General features: G+C 42.7%; 2 protein-coding genes across 2 annotated transcripts; both read left to right on the top strand.

Moving 5' to 3' along the window:
- The first annotated feature begins 56 nt into the window (after positions 1–56).
- On the top strand, positions 57–5306 carry LOC106605545 (xylose isomerase). Its single transcript, XM_014201331.2, has 14 exons — positions 57–359; positions 1550–1626; positions 1769–1841; positions 2044–2159; positions 2272–2297; positions 2468–2605; positions 2857–2966; positions 3073–3168; positions 3283–3366; positions 3577–3703; positions 4015–4120; positions 4242–4424; positions 4668–4742; positions 4864–5306. Exons 1-14 carry the CDS (start codon positions 167–169, stop codon positions 4945–4947), a joined length of 1488 nt encoding a protein of 495 aa, XP_014056806.1. The 5' UTR covers positions 57–166; the 3' UTR covers positions 4948–5306.
- A 1327-nt stretch (positions 5307–6633) lies between these two features.
- On the top strand, positions 6634–14610 carry LOC106605546 (squalene monooxygenase). The gene is made up of 11 exons (XM_014201332.2): positions 6634–7619; positions 7817–8072; positions 8434–8611; positions 8847–8943; positions 9149–9262; positions 9448–9619; positions 10771–10866; positions 11115–11257; positions 11736–11832; positions 12272–12359; positions 13271–14610. The coding sequence occupies exons 1-11, from the start codon at positions 7344–7346 to the stop codon at positions 13461–13463; spliced, it is 1710 nt and encodes a 569-aa protein (XP_014056807.2). The 5' UTR covers positions 6634–7343; the 3' UTR covers positions 13464–14610.
- The last annotated feature ends 462 nt before the right edge of the window (positions 14611–15072 follow it).

Here is a 15072-nt window from a genome sequence, read left to right as displayed (position 1 = left end):
GCCCTAAAGAAGTCGTACAATGTGAATGACTGCAATAATGTTGCAATGCATAGATTAGCCTATCAGATCCAAAGTCTACCACGGAATTTGGGAATGACAGTTAGCGTTGACCAAAGAAGACGGCGATAGAGCTGACTAGTTTGTGGGTTTTTTGAAAGGCGGTTTGATGCTGTCAAACGGGACCAAAAAATACTATTTTGACAAAAATCTTAAACGGTTAGTGTTCTGCTGGTTACCAGAGACACCTTGTGGTAGATGTGAAGATTGCGTTTCTTATTTTCGTTCAAGACAAAGTGGAACTTCAAGGGGAAAACTCTTAAAAGTGTTTGACATGGCTATGGAAACAGAATTCTTTGCTGGTAATCATTCTTTGCTTCAATTATAGCACACTTCTTCCTCAATATCGGTTTTATATAGGCTTTAAGTCAGTGGCAATTGACCATGCAAACAAGAGCTGAGATTGGAAGTTGCATGCAGTCACCAAACAATAACTGAAGTTGTTTTTCGTCGTGCATGGCAGTTAGATGCTTTATAAATATGAAGTTTCTGCAATATTAGCAGGGAAACCCGATTTTCCAAGGCAATGTTTTATATTTGCTTGAGTCTGCTCTTCACTCCGTTGTCAGTTTAGCTTATATTTCACTGATCTTAGTAGCAGAAGCATTTTTTATTTGTGTCCTTCAATGATCACGTTAGGCTGCGTTTCATTGTCTTTTTTTAAAGCGGTTTGACCGCGGGGGAGGCCCTGGTAATGTCTGCAGTTTTCGTTTTGGCTATTTGTATTAGTCTATAAATAAATCTCTTTGCTAAAATTCGTCATCTCTCCCATGTCTCATTCGACTAGTAGTTGTTCTGAAATGTTTATTGCTTGCCTACATTTTACTCCCTTTATGTTTAATATAACACACATATATTAATTTCGGTTGCCTATCCTGACGTGAAGTTTGTTCTATATAAAGTATTTGACTCTAGCAACAAAATTCAGGAAATTTGAAGGGGGGGGGGTTCGGCATGGCCATTTTCTTGCCTGCCGAAATGGCCTTGAAAATGGCCTTGACAAAATCTCCCCCTTCTAATTTCCTTAATTTTGTCACTAGAGTCAAATACTTTCTGCGGCACACATCAGAGTCAAATACTTTCTATTGAACAAACTTCACGTCAGGATAGGCAACTGAAATGAATAATTAATGTATGTGTGTTATATTAAACATAGAGGAGGGAGTAAAATGTAGGCAAGCAATAAACATTTCAGAACAACTACTAGTCGAATATGACATGGGAGAGATTTACTAATAGACTAATACACTTGAAACATCCTCGAAAACGGCACTTTCGGCACAACACCGGTACTCATTTTGGGTGCCGGTAGTGTTTATATTTAGGCGCAGCAGCGCCACAATACTTTTGAGACAATATTCTATAAGAGGAACAGGAGCTCAAGCAGTACAACATTTGAGGTGCCGGTACTCAGCTCCGGTGAGCTCATTCCCAAATCAAACACTGTGCGAGACTTTAGTTCTGGGTTAACCGAGATTAATGTATCACACAGGTATTCCGAAGATTCCATATGTACCCAACGCTGGAGCTCGAAACGTCTTGTGTTTCCAACACTACAATGCAGAAGAAGTAGGTGTGGCAAACACGAAAGAAGAGCTGTGTGTGTCAGGTGTCTTCCTGTTGCACAGTGAGACTCCACCTCCTTTACACACCTGAATGATCCCACCTGAGGTTTTCCCAGCAGGCTTCATGTAACTGTTTACCTGTGCAGGTGCTGCTGGGCAGAAATATGGAGGACTGGCTGAGATTCTCTGTCTGTTACTGGCACTCCTTCTGTGGGACTGGTAATGAATGTTCACAAACACACATTGATTGCTTCAGGTCACTCTCATTTATACTGTACATAGACGACAGAAACATTTGTACATTTAATTCAATAAAGCACGGTCTCTTTCATCAAAAAAACAACCCCGATCTCTCATCATGGGTCTGTCACGATGACTTCATGTGATGTATTTGGTTTTCCTCCATTCGACCCACTACCAGGTGCTGACCCTTTTGGGTTCCAGACACTACACAGACCCTGGAATGAGGGTGCTACCCCCATGGAATGTGCCAAGAAGAGACTCCATGCAGCCTTTGAGTTCTTCACCAAACTTGGTGTGAGTGAACTTCCACCCAAATACTGTACCTTTAATATTTTGTCTTTAAGAATGTACAGCTTTAAAAAAAAAACATGTAAACCATATAGATTCATGTGTATGTTCTTTTCAGGTGAAGTACTACACCTTTCATGACAGGTATTGTCACAGTGTTCCTATAGTGTCAAATCAATTCATCTTCTTGGTAGTCGGTAGAGACATGGATAGAGTGGCCATTTATGCCTTGAAGAAGTTGCACCGTCCAAGATGCTTGATCTAACTGTATACTAACTGATCTATGTTACCCTCTTATCCATCCTGTTGTATAGGGACATGTCCCCTGAGGGAAGCACTCTGGAGGAGTCCAACAGCAACCTGGATGAGATGACAGACCTGGCCCTGCAGCTGCAGAATAGGACTGGGGTCAAGGTGCTGTGGGTCACCTGCAATCTGTTTGCTCACTCAAGGTCAGCTTTCCTCATCAACCTTAGTCATTTTTACACTCCAAAGGTTATTTTTACACTTCAAAGTGGAAGAGATGATAATCTGTTGTAGGCTGTATAATAGAGGATATATTGTATATTATTGGCTATATGCATTGTTTTTCACAATATTTATGTCTAATTGTCCATCTTTCACGATGAAGCCATCTCTTTGCCATTCGACTTGGAGCCTACATTTATTTTAATTAATGTTGTATTTATTGCTAATACCATAGGTACATGAATGGAGCAGCAACCAACCCTGACTGCCATGTTTTGGCCTATGCTGGGGCCCAGGTGAAGAAAGGACTGGATGTAGCTAAGAAGCTGGGAGCAGAGAACTTTGGTGAGATGAGAGAATAAATAATATCTCATAATTAACCACCATGATTTCACTGACCCTGTCTTTGCCACCACCTAACCTATGCATGTATTTTTGTCTCCTTGTGCAGTCTTCTGGGGCGGCAGGGAGGGTTTTTACTCGATACACAACACTGATGTTGGCGCTGAACTGAAACATATGGCAAACTTTTTCAAAATGGCTGTCAGTAAGTAGCTAGCACTGCTGTGTGTGTAATACATTGTTACCATAATACTGTACCAACTTTTAACTGTCACCTACCATTTTCAGATGATAACCTGATTGTGTTTTTGTATATCAGAGTACAAGGAGAAGATAGGGTTGAAGTGCCAGTTCCTCATTGAACCCAAGCCCAAAGAGCCATGCAAACATCAATACGACTATGGTAAGGCTTTTAGGTGTATAACACAACATTAACATAATGTACACATTGTAAGGATATACTATGTGGTTACTGTTGAACTATGGAGGCCCTCAAGAGTTAGTTTATCTGCATTACTAACCACATCTAAAAATTAGATGCTAGAAAATCTCTGACGCCTTTCATTTCCATGTTACATCTCTTTGTACATGTTGCTGTTTCACCTTTTTATAGATGCAATGAGTGTCATAGGCTTCCTGAAGCATTATGAACTGGACAGCCACTTCAAGCTGAACATCGAACCCAACCACACCACTCTAGCTGGGCATTCCTACGAACACGACGTCATCATGGCCTCCGTGTAAGTCGCCATGTTGACTTTCACGTTTCCCAAACCGACCCCCTATCCCCTGCTCTCTACCTTGATGGACTTGTGTAGGTCTGAAGAGATTGGATAGGTCGAATCAATATGTTAATGCTCCACCTTGCCCTCTGATAGGGTAGATGTAATGATAGGGGAGGTATAATTTTCACCATATTTCTTACACCTTTCAGAAGTGCATAGGGGGTAGGGGTTAGTGGTATTTTTTGGACTGGGTAGTTGACGTCATTCCTGGTAATCTGGATGTTCCAGTCCAGTTAAGCTAATAAGCCTGTTGTTCTGGTGTGTAGGTTTGGCATGCTGGGCTCTGTGGACTCCAACACAGGTTCTCCTGACCTGGGCTGGGACACAGACCAGTTCCCCATGGACATCAGGAACACCACCATGATAATGAAGGTGACATAGGAGATAATGGCACACACACACACAATTACTAATAAACAGTTATTTCATTATGATACCTATCAGAACGTCAGCAGAAAGAACATAAGAAAATGCATTGTTTTATCCTCCCCAGACTGTGATAGAGCAGGGTGGTCTGCAGCCGGGGGGTCTGAACTTCGATGCTAAGGTGCGTAGGGAGTCCACGGACCTGGAGGACCTGTTCATAGCCCACATTGGAGCCATGGACGCCTTCGCACGCGGCCTGAGGAACGCAGTCAGGATCATAGAGGAAGGAGTTATCACCAGCATGGTCAAAGTAATGAGGCATAATTTTCATTCGTTCACGTAATCACTTAATCACTGGGATGGTCAAGGTACTAAGACAATATATAAATGAATATATTCATTCATTCATTCATGCACTTAACCTTATTTTACCAGGTATGTTGGCATTGCAAGGAGACAAAATGTACTATCTGTGCTAAAGAATGCTTATGTATTAGCTAGCTAAGCTCAAACTATATAAGCTTTTCCACACAACATCGCTGTCTTCTGACAGGAGCGCTACATGAGCTTCAGCCATGGTATTGGTCAGAAAGTAGAGGATGGCAGCACCTCATTGGAGGAGCTGGAGGTGAGGTCACTAGTGGAATAACAACATAGTACCATCTCTACAGCACTCATGTGTTTGTAACAACACTGTTACATGTTAATGGCAGTTAATGTTAATGGGAGTTTTTGTTGTTTATTCTCAGGACTTTGTCAAGCAAAATGGGGAGCCCAAAGTCACATCAGGCAAACAGGAGAAATATGAAACAGTCCTTAACCACTACCTGTGAAGACATGTGGTGAAGACTTGTTTGACCATGAAACCCCATGTCCTGAGTGGTATAGTGTCCATCCAGACCTTTCATAACAGTATGCTTAGAGAGTGATATAGTTTCACGTGACAAACTATTATAACAGTTATAGTATCAAGAATGAATCAGTGGAGGAGTCTTGTGAATGTGGACTATTTTAATGCACACTCCTGTAATGTTGACATATGATTAGATTGTGAGGCCATCAATGGTAAAGACCAGAAATATGAATTTAATTTAGTATAAATTACATGGTATTTCAAATACTGAATTAATGAAGGAATTAATTAATTGATCAGTTTTTCATACTGGAGTTGAATAAAAAGAAGCAAACCCTATTGTGTCAGTGCTTTGCATTACTATTATAGTTATTAAAATAAATATATATAGTGTTGCTTCTTAGCTTCTAATGTTAGAGTAACATTTAAAAGGTTGATGTCTTGGCAAAAAGACTTTCAAAAAAACTTTATACAATATTTAATAAGGCTGCCCAACATAAATCAATCAATCAAATTTATAAAGCCCTTTTTACATCAGCCAATGTCACAAAGTGCTGTACAGAAACCCAGCCTAAAACCCCAAACAGCAAGCAATGCAGATGTAGAAGCACAGTGGCTAGGAAAAACTCCCTAGAAAGGCCAGAACCTGGGAAGAAACCCAGAGAAGAACCAGGCTCTGAGGGGTGGCCAGTCCTCTTCTGGCTATGCTGGGTGGATATTATACCAGAACATGGCCAAGATGTTCAAACGTTCATAGATGACCAGCTGGGTCAGATAATAATAATCACAGTGGTTGTAGAGGGTGCAACAGGACAGCACCTCAGGAGTAAATGTCAGTTGGCTTTTCATAGCCAATCATTCAGAGTAAGAGACAGCAGGTGCGGTAGAGAGAGTCTAAAACAGAGACAAAAGAGCGAGAGAATTAGAGGGAGCATACTTAAATTCACACAGGACACCGGATGAGACAGGAGAAATACTCCTGATATAACAGACTGACCCTGGCCCCCCAACACATAAACTATTGCAGCATAAAAACTGAAGGCTTAGCCTTGAGAGGTCGAGAGACACTGTGGCCCTGTCCGACGATACACCCGGATGGCCTCTGAAATAAAATACATGTTTGTATTGATATCCGCACAATCCTACGTATCTACATAATCACCCCAAGACAAAATACCGGTATGTAACACAATCCATAAGAGTTATTTCCTATGTCTGGCAAAGAGTACTGACTGTGAACCGGTTTGGTAACTTCCTCCATAGTGTAAAATTGTAGACCGATAGACACCTTTCCAGTATACGACACACTGACAGTAAGAAAGCCATCGCCATCTGAACGCATTCAACATAGCCTACATTTACGTTTGTATTACTTCTAAACAAAGTAACTTTTTGGGGTTCTCATCAGTTTACAATTATGTTGTGATTCTTGCTTGAACAGTCGCTAAGATTATTTGGTTGTGATATTTGCTAAATAGCTATTTTGGATGCAGCAGTTGTTAGCTAGAATGCTAACGCTCATTGATATAGGCTGTAGCAAAAGCCATTTTACTGGTTGAAGTTGAAGTGTTTTTTTTTTTTAAAGTATAATGCAGTTGATTTGCGATGATGACACAAGCATTATTATTAAGCAGGACATTCATACAAGGCTTAAAAATCCAATTATAATCCAAAAGTAGTATGAAATGCACTCATAAGCAACATGTAAATGTAGGCTCTTTTCCCCTGTGTTCTATAAGAACTTCCCCTTGATCTGCCACCAACTTTCGCGTATCGCCCTCATGAGGCGATGTTCGCAAACACAGAAACTGGTCCATAGACACCTTTCCAGTGACATCATATCATACTACCCTCTCTCAGCCAGCGCTCCAACCAGCAGCCGAGGATTGACCAATGGCCAGATAGCGTGAGCTCTGCTCACCGATGTGCTGTTCCTGATTGGACGGTTCAGATACAGAGAGGGCGGGACACCAAACCTGCGAACCCGACGTTCCTACCTATCTCATTATCATATAATATTTAGCATCTTCTGAAACCATCTGAAATGTCGGGTGGAATAATTGTCATGGTTTTGAATACTTTTCTTTTTGATTAACGGATAGATTTGAAATATTACTAGGCCTACGATCTGCTAAAGCAACTGAAATAGGATGCTCAATAGTCTACGCCAGTATATAGAATATTTGCTATTTTTGAAATAATAACTGTTGAACTGTGATGAGATTTTATTGCGCACTTTATTCCATGATCTCGGCTACTTTTTGTTTTTGCAATTTAGTTTCAGGTTATAGGTTAGGAAACATTCCGAGCAGTGGTGATTTATTGAATGAGTTAGCCTATTCATTTCAAGTAGCCTAGTTTAATAATAGAATAAATATGTGGACTTTTCTTGGAATTGCAAGTTTCACCTACATTTATAAGAAATGCGACGCAGTTTTGGAGTATGCTCACAAAGAGATAATCCTGGCGGCTGTAGTGTTCTTGGCAGTGGGGATGCTGCTATCCTATGTCAGGTACCACGGACATACATGCAAGGTACCCCACATTCTACAAGTACCGCTGGAACTTGTATTATCCCTACCGGTCATCAATACATTTATACCGAAACCCTCAGCTGTCAGGCACAGGAGTGGAGAGAGCGCTTCAAAGAAGGTGAGTAATAATAACTGTAGAATCTGTTGAAAAACAAAAACAAGAAATAAACTAGAATAATAAGATTATTATTCTCACCCGTTGGCCTACTTCATTATACACTATACACAATAAAATAGTGTCCAATTATAGTGCAAAGACTAATTTTTTTGACCTATGGTAAAAAAAAAAAACCTCCTAGCTTTCTCTCTTAACAGGGAGGTGGCAGGAGGAAAAGAGTGTGTTCCTCAGCCGTGGAGAGCCCCCCAGCAGCAGGGGACTCTCCTGCATCTCAGGAGCCGGATGTGATCATAGTAGGGGCGGGAGTCCTGGGGTCGGCCATGGCTGCAGTGCTGGCCCGGGATGGCAGGAGGGTCACTGTGATAGAGAGGGACCTGAAGGAGCCTGACAGGATAGTGGGAGAGCTGCTGCAGCCTGGTGGATACAGGGCCCTGCGAGAACTGGGAATGGAGGGTGAGTGGTCTCTGGAGCATGGACTAGAGATCTTTTAGTGTGGGGTCTACGTGTAAAAAGGTGATAGCGTGGGGAAAACAACCAATGGGCTGACTCGCAACAAGCCCTTGCATTAAATGGTGGCTGTGCTCAACGAGCAAGGCTCACTGCAGGACCTATATAGGGCTTATGACAACTTAATAAAGACCCTAATGAAGGCTTTAAAAGTGGTTTGTTTAAAGTGGGACAAAACAAACTGTAGCAAAGACACCCAAGTCCCTATTTAATGTAAAGACATTCCTTTTTGACACTAAAGACCTGAGTTAAATGAATAATGAAACGTGTTTCATCACCCTTGCCTAACCCTGGGCTCTCCTCTCAGGTTCAGTGGAGGGGCTGGATGCCCACATGGTGAACGGCTATGTGATTCATGACATCGAGAGCAGCACAGAGGTGGAGATCCCATATCCCCAGGCAGACAGCAGTATCCAGTGTGGCAGGGCCTTCCACCACGGACGCTTTATCATGGGCCTGCGCAGAGCCGCCCTCGCTGAGCCAAAGTAAGGCTGGGAGAGAACCTTCACTATACCTGTTGGACATGTCATTACTATCACTAAGGGCCACACGTTTTCTTTTCCTGACCACATGACTTGACCAGGACCAACTCCAGGGTTTAGTTCTTATAGGCTGATTATGTTTTTCCTTGTCAGGTCATGTGTTCAGAAGAACCTGTCTCTATTAATTCCATCACTATAACTACTGTTTCTTAATAACTGGTATTTTGCTCTCCCCTAGTGTTACGCTCATAGAAGGCACTGTGTCCAGCCTGGAGGAAGAGGATGGCTGTGTGACAGGAGTGCAGTACAGGGACAAGGAGACAGGAGACACAAAGGTCAACTCTAAGCTTGCGATGCAGCTTATACTCTGTTACTCTCCAGATAGCCGTTGTTGTGTAAAATAGCCCCCTGCTGATACTTACAATTACACTTGATAGTATTTACACCTATTGATTAGCAGTTCAGCAGGATCCATTGATAAGACAAGCAGTGTAACAGATGTGTTTCTAACTGATGTAATTGTGTTAACCTGTCCCATAGGAGGTCCATGCAGCAGTAACTGTAGTAGCTGACGGCTGCTTCTCAAAGTTCAGGAAGAGCCTGGTAGCTGGGAAGGCCCAGACCTCCTCTCACTTTGTTGGATGTATCATGAAGGTTTGTTCAAGTATTATATTGAATGAATGAATGAATGAATGAACGAACGAACGAGTGAATCGAACCGACCGACCAACCAACTAACATATGGCATTTAGCAGACACTTTTTACCAACCAACCAAACAATTATTAAAATGCAGTCAGACTAATGTATTTCCTTTCTGTCCTCTCCTGTCGTGGTCAGAACTCTCCCCAGTTCAAGCCCCACCATGCTGAGCTGGTCCTGGCCAACCCCAGCCCTGTCCTCATCTACCAGATCTCCTCCTCAGACACCAGGGTTCTGGTGGACATCAGGGGAGAGATGCCCAGGAACCTCACTGAGTACATGGCTGAGAAAATACACCCACAACTACCAGGTAAGGAATTTAGGGTATACAGTATAGAGATTTAAACAGCATAGCTTTCCCATGTGTTCAACGCCCTTTACATTGTATTTTATTTATTTATATATATTTTTTACCTTTATTTAACTAGGCAAGTCAGTTAAGAACAAATTCTTATTTACAATGACGGCCTTGAGACCAGTGGGTTAACTGCCTTGTTCAGGGGCAGAACAACAGATTTTACCTTGTCAGCTCAGGGATTCGATCTTACAACCTTTCAGTTACTAGTCCTACGCGCTAACCACTAGGCTACCCTGCCGTATGGATGGAGGGATGGAGGGATGGAAGGATGGAAGGATGGAGGGATGGAAGGATGGAGGGATGGAGGGATGGAAGGATGGAGGGATGGAGGGATGGAAGGATGGAGGGATGGAGGGATGGAAGGATGGAGGGATGGAAGGATGGAAGGATGGAGGGATGGAGGGATGGAAGGATGGAGGGATGGAGGGATGGAAGGATGGAGGGATGGAAGGATGGAAGGATGGAGGGATGGAGGGATGGAGGGATGGAAGGATGGAGGGATGGAGGGATGGAAGGATGGAGGGATGGAGGGATGGAAGGATGGAGGGATGGAAGGATGGAGGGATGGAGGGATGGAAGGATGGAGGGATGGAGGGATGGAGGGATGGAAGGATGGAGGGATGGAGGGATGGAGGGATGGAAGGATGGAGGGATGGAAGGATGGAGGGATGGAGGGATGGAGGGATGGAAGGATGGAGGGATGGAAGGATGGAAGGATGGAGGGATGGAAGGATGGAGGGATGGAAGGATGGAGGGATGGAGGGATGGAAGGATGGAAGGATGGAGGGATGGAAGGATGGAGGGATGGAAGGATGGAGGGATGGAAGGATGGAGGGATGGAAGGATGGAGGGATGGAGGGATGGAAGGATGGAGGGATGGAAGGATGGCCTCGGGCCTCGTGAGACTTAAGGGCAAACTAACCATATCCACCACCAATGTAAAGCACCCACATGAATATGTGCTTGAGAGCTTCAACACACGAAGAGTAAATGACGGCATTATGGGTTGATATTCACTCTGTGTTGATTTAAATTCTTTATCCACCCATCTTTGTGGTGATGAATGTGTGACCTCTGACCTGACTCTGTTGTCTCTTCTCTAGAACACCTAAAGGAGCCGTTCATGGTGGCTCTGCAGAATGACCGGCTGAGGTCTATGCCAGCAAGCTTCCTGCCTCCGTCCCCAGTCAACAAGCCAGGTAGGACACAAGTACTGACCACAGTGTTGGGCTGTGTCCCAAATGGCAAATGGAATAGGGTCCCATTTGGAACGCAACCTTGGAGAGTTCAATGCATGGTCGATAAACATTTTTATCTTTAGCTAAGTAGATTAAAAGCCTGACCAGATCAGATATTGTTCTGAAAAAGATGGTCCCTCTAGCAGTGTAAATGTGTAATGTTAGTGAGGTGTGGACTGGGAATAACATGGGCCTTTGTCCTGTTCCAGGTGTGCTCCTGCTGGGTGACGCCTACAACATGAGACACCCTCTGACCGGAGGAGGGATGAGTGTGGCCCTCAACGACGTCCTGATCTGGAGGAGCCTGATGAAGAACATCCCTGACCTGTACGACAACACAGCCATGCTCCAGGTAAACTCACATCCCTAATCTCATCTCCCTTTATTATCATTATTACATTTCCATTACATTTTGGCCATCTTATCCAGAGTGACTTACAGTCAGTATTATGTTCATGATTGGACACTGGGTATTACAGAGAAGGAATAGACAGTAGAGGGGTTCAGACAGAATGGCCGACCAGGGGGATATGTGGTCCGGAGTCAGCAGCGCTTCCACCAGACCAGACTCCACCACACACATTATCACTGTCTGAATGGCCTTGGTTGGAATGTGTATTGTTGTTTTGTGGAATGTGGGTCCATATTGCATTGCAATCACCTGCTACCACAGAACGTTAGGGAGTTTTTTTTATGTGCGGCACAGGGCATATTGTTTCTGTAATCCACAGTGTTGTAGTAGTCAAAGGAATAGTTACAGAGCAATGTTAGGATTTACTGCATAAGGCTGAAATGTAAAACATGGTATTTTTTTATTTTTTTCAAAATAGGCAAAGAAAAAATTCCACTGGGAACGCAAGTCATCACATTCCTTTGTGGTGAATGTGTTGGCTCAAGCCCTGTACGAGTTGTTTGCTGCAACAGACAGTGAGTCTCCTTTTCTGTCCTTTTAACTATCCCCTGCCAACACAGGATGGATAGAATAAAGTCATACATACGTGGTTATGCCAAGTCTTTTGGTGCATTATAACGACATCATAATGCACTATACCTGTAGGATTTCATTAAATTGTTACCAACGTCTCTACTTCAATCATTTGTTTTCTAACGGTCCAGTACTTTTTCTCAGTACATGTCCGTATACCTCAAATTACTGACACTCAACACTTAGCTAGGGCGATTATAGCAAACAGAGAGGCAAATTTAGGAGATATTCAGCATAAATGATTTCTGCTGAAATTATTTTTTGTGTTAAGCCTTGGATTTTACTAGCAGGGTATAGAGATATACTGTACCATTTAGCATAATCTCCTTTATGGCTGACATGCATATTCATATGAGCTGTTTGGTGTTTGTGTCTTTTCAGATTCTCTCCACCAGCTGAGAAAGGCATGCTTCCTTTACTTCAAGCTGGGTGGGGAGTGTGTCAACGGTCCCATTGGTCTTCTCTCAGTGTGAGTCTCACTAATGTGTTCGACACACTTCAAAACTGTTACAGTTGATCCTTGACTGTGTATGTCAATGCAATATTCCCCATTCAAAAAATATCAAAAAAGATATGTATGTAAAATATTCACAGCGTGTACAAAACAATAGGAACACCTTCCTAATATTGAGTTGCACCCCCTTTTGCTCTCAGAACAGCTTCAATTCGTTGGGGGTATGGACTTTACAAGGTGTTGAAAGCGTTGCACAGGGATGCTGACCCATGTTGACTCCAATGCTTCCCACAGTTGTGTCAAGTTGACTAGATGTCCTTTGGGTGGTGGACAATTATTGATACACACGGGAAACTGTTGAGTGTGAAAAACCCAGCAGCATTGCAGTTCTTGACACACTCAAACTGGTGCGCCTGACATCTACTACCATACCCCATTCATAGACGCTTAAATCTTTTGTTTTGCCCATTCACCCTCTGAATGTTACACATACACAATCCATATCTCAATTGTCTCAAGGCTTTAAAATCCTTCTTTAACCTGTCTCCTCCCCTTCATCTACACTGATTTGAAGTGGATTTCACAGGTGACATCAGTAAGGGATCATAGCTTTCACCTGGAATCACCTGGTCAGTCTATGTCATGGAAAGAGCAGGTGTTTCTAATGTTTTGTACACTCAGTGTATATAAATGTATATTGTATGTGCACCTGTATAGACATTAGAGGACCACATTGGAAATAAGCCTTCAGCCCTTACTGTGTTTTTATCCTCAATAATATGTTATGTATGTAACGTTGTCTCACTGCTTGGGCTGCCTACTACTATTAATGATCAAATTCAATCAATCAATCAATCAATCAATCAATCAATCAATCAATCAATCCTCCATGGTTTTAATTAGCTCTCAATCCATTCTATTCCCAGGTTGACGCCCCGTCCGATGACTCTGATTGGACACTTCTTTGCCGTGGCCTTGTATGCCATCTACTACAGCTTCAAGTCTGAGTCGTGGTTCACCAAACCCCGAGCCTTATTCACGAGTGGAGCTATCCTGTACCGCGCCTGTACCATCATGTTTCCCCTCATCTACTCTGAGTTCAAGTACCTGGTGTACTGAGCAGTGATCTAATCTGAGCCTTAACCCGGTGGAACGCACACCAGCCTTAGACAACAGGGTCGTATTCATTAGTGCACAAACGTGGCAAAACATTTTGCAATGGAATACGTAGAAGTTCAGGTTTTCCCCTACCCTGTTTCTGCCTGTTTTCTTCCATTTAGTTTCTAGTGAATACGTTTACTGAGCAGTGCCATCACTGACCCCTGGTGGAGAACACACACACCACCAGCCTTATGGTGACATGACATACAAACAGTACAGTGACCTAAAGATACACTATGAAAGTGTAGTTAACTGTCAAGTCATTTTGTCTGTATGTATGATTTCTATGAAACCACTTAGTTTTAGGCCAACAATTTATGATTTTACTCGTTGGGTGTGGGGAGGCATGTCACTTTCTGTCCAATGATGTATTTTCTGGACAATGTTTCTGTCCATTTAGGTCAGGGATCCCTTTTGTCTCAAGCACACCCCTAGAGGCAAAAGATCTGTAAAGCCTCTTTAATATTACACCATCCTATCATCACTATCAACAGGGATCTCGTACAGGTCTCTAAAGTGACCATTATTCAGTGCTGAAGCCTTTGACCTTGATCATATGTCTTTATCTCTGCCTAAAGGTCTGCTCAATAAGACGTCTCCTGAGGACGAGGTCTGAATTGACGGTGACAATTATTTAGTAATGCCTTGTATATTCAGAATTTACATCACAACCATGCATTTACGTAGTGTAACAGACAATGCGTAATAAGAGGTTTGCGTTAGCAACTCTTAATTGCAAATTTGACCAAATAACCAGCTGAATATACAGTAGGACTGACTACAGGTGTCTTGTCTAACCACTTTGCTGCTAATTGAACATGAGGACAAAACATGTCCTTCCTGCTTGTAAACTACAGTGGTTGTGTTCTATCTTCTCTCCATGCCAATGACTTCTTTCAACCCGAAGCACTTACACAGTTGGTTCCTCCACATGAAGCTGAGTGTGAATGACGGCTCAGAAAACACAGTTGGCTGTTTGTCTACCCTTATTCCAAACGGTGTCCTTATTTTGTTCTGAAAAAGTATGTCCCTTGTGCATTTGCAATTATTTTAACTGTACATGTACAATCAAATTATTATGTATTAAACTGTTTGATTGGTTCAAGTCAGATCGCCTGTCCTTAACTTTTGCCAAGTTATAGTTTTCCTGCCTTAAAAAAAAACCAGGCTTTTACACATTGTGACAAGGGATCCACCCAACACATCTCTGGTACTTGTTTAAAAAGTGATTCTTCAGTTGTGAGAACCTGCTGGAATAAAAGCGTGACTTAATGCCTGTCTGAGGATTGCAGTGTCTAGAAACCACAAGTGACACACACATTCACCCTCCTGTGTGCCTGGAGGAAGAAGAGGGGAGGGTTGCAACAGAAACAAATAGCACAATGAAATGGGAGCTGATTCAGGACCTGAGATAGTTGAATGTAGCCCAGCCCCAAAACAAGTCCCTGACCAATGGTCCACTGCGCCATCCATCTCTTCAGCAATTAGGGAAGAATTCATGACACAATTTTGCACTGTGTTGGTGAGAATATTTACTTGTAATTGTATTTGGTTTAATTTCTTGTTT

Source organism: Salmo salar, chromosome ssa05 (assembly GCF_905237065.1).
Source record: "Salmo salar chromosome ssa05, Ssal_v3.1, whole genome shotgun sequence".
Classification (NCBI taxonomy): Eukaryota; Metazoa; Chordata; class Actinopteri; order Salmoniformes; family Salmonidae; genus Salmo; species Salmo salar.
The sequence above is the reverse complement of the archived record's forward strand: the minus strand, read 5'-3'. Positions and strand labels throughout refer to the sequence as shown.

Bases quoted from the DNA above. Each gene is read 5' to 3' on its own strand.
- LOC106605545 (XM_014201331.2), top strand. From the start codon at position 167: ATGCTGTCAAACGGGACCAAAAAATACTATTTTGACAAAAATCTTAAA. The intron at 3,704-4,014 runs GTAAGTCGCCAT...TCTGGTGTGTAG, and splicing joins GACGTCATCATGGCCTCCGT to GTTTGGCATGCTGGGCTCTG. The intron at 4,121-4,241 runs GTGACATAGGAG...TATCCTCCCCAG, and splicing joins ACACCACCATGATAATGAAG to ACTGTGATAGAGCAGGGTGG.
- LOC106605546 (XM_014201332.2), top strand. From the start codon at position 7,344: ATGTGGACTTTTCTTGGAATTGCAAGTTTCACCTACATTTATAAGAAA. The intron at 8,073-8,433 runs GTGAGTGGTCTC...CTCTCCTCTCAG, and splicing joins GCGAGAACTGGGAATGGAGG to GTTCAGTGGAGGGGCTGGAT. The intron at 10,867-11,114 runs GTAGGACACAAG...GTCCTGTTCCAG, and splicing joins GTCCCCAGTCAACAAGCCAG to GTGTGCTCCTGCTGGGTGAC.